Raw genomic sequence first — 5,704 nt, 5'->3', positions numbered from 1 at the left:
AACCTTTGTTTATGTTTGGTACGATCAGTTGATTCGGTCTCATCATCTGTAGTTTTATGTGTTGCATGCAAACCTTTCATTTCAATAGTAGCTTCTTGGAAAAGACTCTCCTGGTTTGTTTTGTTTAATTTTTTTCTCGTCTTGCATGCAGTGCATCATTTAATATTTTTATACTTATATTTAACTGTCTTTAATTGTATCTGCAGAGCTGTTTTTGTAACGTCTGTGTGTGTGTTTGTATCTTCAGTATCTTTTCTTCTTGTCCAAAAAGTGCATTTATAGTTTATAATTATATGCAATAAAAATGTTACGTGCTTTTTAAATCACTTTTTTAATTATTAAAATTTTTTGGAGGTAAATTAACAAAGTTATGTCACTATACCAATCAAATGTTTGGAGTAATTATGATTTTATTCATGTTTTTTGAGCAGCAAATCAGCATATTAGAATGATTTCTGAAGGACACTGAAGACTGGAGTAATGATGCTGAAAATTCAGCTTTGATCACAGAAATAAATTACAGTTTAACAGATATTCACATAGAAAACAGCTGTTTTACATTAGAATAATATTTCACAATTTTAATGGTTTTATTGTATTTTTTGATCCAAGAAATGCAGCCTTGGTGAGCAGAAAAACATTTGAAAAGCGAAATTATTCCAAACTTTTGTGCAGATACTTTTATTGAAAACCACTTACAAATTATATAAAACAAAGAAAACGCTTAAGTGTTTTATAAATGATATTTACACTATTTTCTATCCATCACCTTGACACTAGATGGCGCCGACAGATGGAAAATCCTCGCTAAAATGAATTCTAAAATAATGCATGTGATCTTCAATAATCCAAAACCCTGAAAAGGTGACTGTTTTTTTTTTTATTCATTGGTTATTGGTTAAGCAAATATTGTTTTATCCAAAGCCAAATGCAGTGCAGTAATGGCAAGAACTTGCTCAAGGACACAGCGGTGAAAAGATCTCAAGTACTTTTAAGTTCACTGAACCAGTGACGTGGATGAAATGAGTCAAAATTCGAACGAATCAATATGAAATGTCTATCTATATGAATATGAAATGAGGTGCTGAATATTAATGAGCGTGACATCATGAATATGAATGAGGTGTATTATTGTCCAGTCAGTGTTTCTAGTTCCAACAGTTGAATCCATTAGTCATTGGTCGAGACTGGGAGGGGCGGGGCCATTCAGCCGATCTAACTCGTCGACCTGCGGAGTGGGCGTGGCCCCGGCCCGCATAGGCCCCTCCCCCACGGCTGTGATGAGGTTCGGGACGCTCCTGCTGCGGACGCACTGGAAGTCCACGTGTCTGCTCTTCCCTTCCTCTTTCTCCCAGGACAGCTGGATGAAGGGACGCTGGACGTAGCTGTAGATGACCTCGGACTTGCCACCTGGACGTCGCTTCACCTTCTCCTTACAGGTGGGGTATCCTGAGACGCACAAAGGTGTCAGGAAGTAAAACCTCATTCAATTTGTCCGTTCTAATGATGAACCTTTACAGACTTGTTTGTTGAGGTTAATCAGTGCTTTAATGCTTTTGTTAAAGCCGTCATTTCACATTTTTCACAGCTTGTTTTTAAAATAATCATGTTTAACGGCAGATTTGGTGGTGGAAAACTACATTACCCATGATGCTGTGCAGAAAATTCCACCAATTAGAAAGCTCTCGAAATACTTAAATATATGTATATATTTATGCATATTTTGCAATAAACTTAAAATATATTGTTTCTCTAGTTATAATCAACAACTTTACATGATTACATTTATCATTGTTTTAATTCAGTTGTGTTGTTCGCAGCGCTTCACGGGATTGTAGTTCTTTCCCTCGTTAAAGTCATTAAGTTTAAAGTCGTGTGCCTTTGTCTTTTGCGGAAGCTTTCAGCCTGCATGACTTCAACTTAATTTTTAAGATAATCGTGTTTAACAGCGGAATTGGTGGTGAAAAACTACATTACCCATGATGCTGTGCAGAAAATTCCACCAATTAGAAAGCTGCGGCCAGCAAATTGCGTCAAAAGAGCTCCTTAGCTCCGCCCACTCACATGATGCACCACAAATCTAATGTAATGATGTAAAGTTCTCAAAATACTTAAATATGTGCATGAATGTATGGATATGTTACAATAAAATATATTGTTTCTCTAGATATAATCAACTTTAAATTAATAGTTTTAAATTTGCAATTCGCATTGCTTCAAGGGATTGTAGTTCTTTCAGGTTAACAAGTGTCTTTGCCTTTTGTCCAATTTCCAAGTACTTTTTTGCTTCAAATAAAAGTTTGTACTGTTGTGATTTGCCTGATAGCTGGTTGGATTGGTTCAAGGCTTATAATGCTTTAACGAAGACTTCAGTCGAAAGCCGATGGCGTTGAAAAATTGGACGGCACTTCACAAGCTTTTCACTATTTAATTTGAGAAAAACTACCATCAAATACACACTGAAACAAAGATCTAAACAACTAACTGTCAAAATAAAAGATCGGTTTAACTTGAAGAAATTATGACAGAAATATATTGCTATTGTATACTAAAAAAAACCATGCACTCTATAAGGTTTTGTGGTGCGTTTGAATGTATTGTATCAATGTTCGAATCTGTGTGCGTTTACCCTCGATCCCGATGCGAATGTTTTTCAGGCCTCGCTCCTTCAGCAGAGCTTTCGCGACGTCTCTGTTCTCGATGAACTTGAAGAAACGGTAGAGTTTGGTGCTGTAGAGGACTTGAGAATCAAGAAAGCATATTTTATTGTTGATATTTAGATGTTTTGACGCCATCGCTATGTCCGAATATGTCTACTACTACACTATATAGTAGTACGGCAAAAGAGTAGTACGTCTGAATTTGTAATATTCGAAAAACGGTAGGAGAAAAGTAAAAGGATAGTCATGTGACAGTAACACAATACTGTATGTAGCAAATCTAAATTACACACATTCATACTATATAAATTATATCTGCACTGTTGTTTACTTCAATGACAATAAAGCAGACTTGACTTGACTTGACTTGACTTGATAAAACATACTTATTTTTAATGCCTTTAAAACCAATACTTAAGATTGCTTTTGTGCTGCAGGGTCACATATAGTACCTACTAGACAATTTCAGACTCGGCTTGCATCTAGATTTTTCAAGTTTGCATTCGCAGTTCTTTGCGCTAATAAAAGTGCGCTCACTTTGCGAGTTTTCCTCTCCCATCGGCGGAGGGTTGTCGTGATCCCAGTCTACGTTATCGTCGTCCGTGAGCACCACGATGTGGCACTCTCGTTCTCCTTCCTGAGCGCTCGCAACCATTGCCGGCACCAACAGCTCCTCCAGGATATCAGACTCTCATTCTGACGGCACCCATTCACTGCAGAGCATCCATTGCTGAGACATTTCTCCAAATCTGATGAAGAAACAAACTCATCCTGATCTTGGACGGCCTGTGGGCGAATGTTCTTTTTTGTCTGAACTATTGTGTTCAGTACCTCCCAAGCACTGTATCCGGGTAAGCTGTGAATACCGCAGGATCCACTCCAGGAACGCCTCGAACTGCCCCCGAGCGCCGTCATTGGACAGCTCGTGCAGGAGAGCACCTGATTGGATGGAAACGGTAATGAGTTTGAGTGTGCGTTGAGTTATTTTTGGCGCATGTACGTGTGTTTTTGACTCACTGAGGTCTCGGCATCTGACAGTGCTGTAGTCGAAGTTTATACACAGATAATCGCACGCTTCGCGCAGTTCCGCCAAAGACAAGCCCTCCGGACAGTGCAGCACGCCGACACGGTAATAATCCTGGACGAGAGATGACTTTGCGTTAAGTTTGCGTAGAATCAAACCGGCAGTGAACTGGAGGGAATTTGCGATCATACGTACCAGGATTACTCTGAAGATGTTGGCGCCGATGCCTTCTGCGATTTCATATTCACCTTTAGCGTTTGGTCGCGTGAAACTGTGCTGACGCGCTCGACCGAACATTCTGAGGAAACACACCTCGTTAGGTACGGTTTAAAGAATAATTCGGCCAAAAATTACAATTTGCTGAAAATGTAGCATCCGGGTAAGCTGTGAATACCGCAGGATCCACCACAAAATGAGTCCCGTCCACTACTAGTGTGACCCGGTCATGTGATAAAGGGCGTGGTTGTGCAGGCCACGCCTCCCTTGTGACATCAGCCCCGCCCTCTCCTCCAGCAGTCACCCTGCGGGCTGTAAATTGAGACGTTAAATCGCTTTTTGAGATTGTAGAAATCAGTTTTTCAGTTCTGGAAGTGGTGTTTTTGGGTGTACCTGATTGGGACAGGCATGCACCACCTGTCGCGTGCTCCTCCGTCATGATCTTCTGGACGCCTGCAGACCGGTAAGACAGTCCATATGGTGAACAACATAATATTTTAAACTCCTTAAGCTCTGTCTGACTGACTCATGGGTCCAGCTTAACCCCAAAGACACCTGGTAACCCTTTCCAAACCGGCTACAAACATGTTTATGCACAGCAAATGTGACCCATTTAAATAATAGGCTAATGAATAAATGATGTTATTTAAAGACAAGTAAATGGTAATAAATTATCATGGTCATCAATACTATCACGGTATTGGTAAAATGTGTTGGAAATGTTCAAGTACTCATGCACACAAATGAAATCATGAGTTTTACGTCGAAAAACCAACACGCAACATAAAATTAGCAGCACTTTTTGTTTGCATGAACTTTACATTTACATTTAGTCATTTAGGATTAGAAAAAGAATAGAGAATGCTAGAGTTAGAGGCTCTGTTTTTTAAATAAAAAGAAATGAAGTATTGTAAAGGGTGCAAGTGTTAAAAGATCAAGTTTTTTAAAATAAATAAAAAGAAAATGAGTAGATAGAATAGAGAGTGCTAGTAGAGGGTCAAGTATAGATGTGTTTTTAGCCATTTCTTGAAGATTAAAATACGCTGTTAAATATCTGTTTGTTTTTAATTAAACTTAATCAAACTGCCAACCAGCTTGACACCATAGTACAATAATAGCATCTTATTTAATACCATAGTACTTTGCTATATTTAATAGCACCGAATACCATATTCTTGAATTCTAAAGTGTTTTATTAAATTACTTTGGTGCATAGTAATCACAATATACTTTACCACTTAACTTTTTTTTTTAGTGTGGTGCAAGGGAATAAACAGACTTGTTTAATTCATTGCTAATAAACATGCAGATAACCAGTGATAAACTATAAATAATATAAAGTCCCTGATAGCACATGCACATCACGGAAACGTCTATTTGACGTCTGCAAGATGTATTTTTTAGAGCGTTTGTTCATATGCAATATGTCTATAGGACGTCTCCCATCAGACGTCAAATAGATGTTTAGAAGATGTTTATGATTTAACTGACATCGTATATGGACATCTATCAGATGTTTGTACACAGCAGATGCTTTCCAGATGAAGCTTTTACTACAAATACCGTGGTTAAACTGTGGTTAGTGTAGCAAGACCATGGTTAATTTGTGGTTACCAAGGTTTAACTATAGTAACCATGATTTTTTTGGTTTTATTTGTAGAAAAACCATGGTTAATTTTAGTTTCAGAAGTAGAAGTCGTCATAGTTGGGCAAATTTGTATAGTGGTGAATGGAAACTACAACAAATATAACATTTGCTCCAATAGCAAAAAAAAAAAAATCCACAATAGAGTTTTTCCAACTT

General features: G+C 38.0%; 1 protein-coding gene across 2 annotated transcripts in view; it reads right to left on the bottom strand.

Annotated features, from left to right (window-relative positions):
* Positions 1 to 653: 653 nt before the first annotated feature.
* kctd20 (potassium channel tetramerization domain containing 20) overlaps positions 654 to 5,704 on the bottom strand; it is a 5,299-nt gene continuing 248 nt past the window's right edge. The window contains exons 2-9 of one of the 2 annotated variants that reach the window (XM_016459361.1): positions 4,294 to 4,353; positions 4,052 to 4,212; positions 3,880 to 3,994; positions 3,678 to 3,798; positions 3,546 to 3,599; positions 3,198 to 3,341; positions 2,630 to 2,740; positions 654 to 1,449 (exon numbers count right to left, since the gene is read on the bottom strand). In XM_016459361.1, the coding sequence (XP_016314847.1) occupies positions 1,175 to 1,449; positions 2,630 to 2,740; positions 3,198 to 3,341; positions 3,546 to 3,599; positions 3,678 to 3,798; positions 3,880 to 3,994; positions 4,052 to 4,059 (828 nt within the window). In that variant the 5' untranslated portion in view covers positions 4,060 to 4,212; positions 4,294 to 4,353 and the 3' untranslated portion in view covers positions 654 to 1,174. Of the gene's footprint in view, positions 1,450 to 2,629; positions 2,741 to 3,197; positions 3,342 to 3,545; positions 3,600 to 3,677; positions 3,799 to 3,879; positions 3,997 to 4,051; positions 4,213 to 4,293; positions 4,354 to 5,704 lie in introns of both variants that reach the window. The other variant, XM_016459362.1, reaches the window with a different exon arrangement.

Source organism: Sinocyclocheilus anshuiensis, unplaced genomic scaffold (genome assembly GCF_001515605.1).
Source record: "Sinocyclocheilus anshuiensis isolate Anshui unplaced genomic scaffold, SAMN03320099.WGS_v1.1 scaffold1799, whole genome shotgun sequence".
NCBI lineage: Eukaryota > Metazoa > Chordata > Actinopteri > Cypriniformes > Cyprinidae > Sinocyclocheilus > Sinocyclocheilus anshuiensis.
This window is presented reverse-complemented; position numbering and strand designations above follow the sequence as displayed.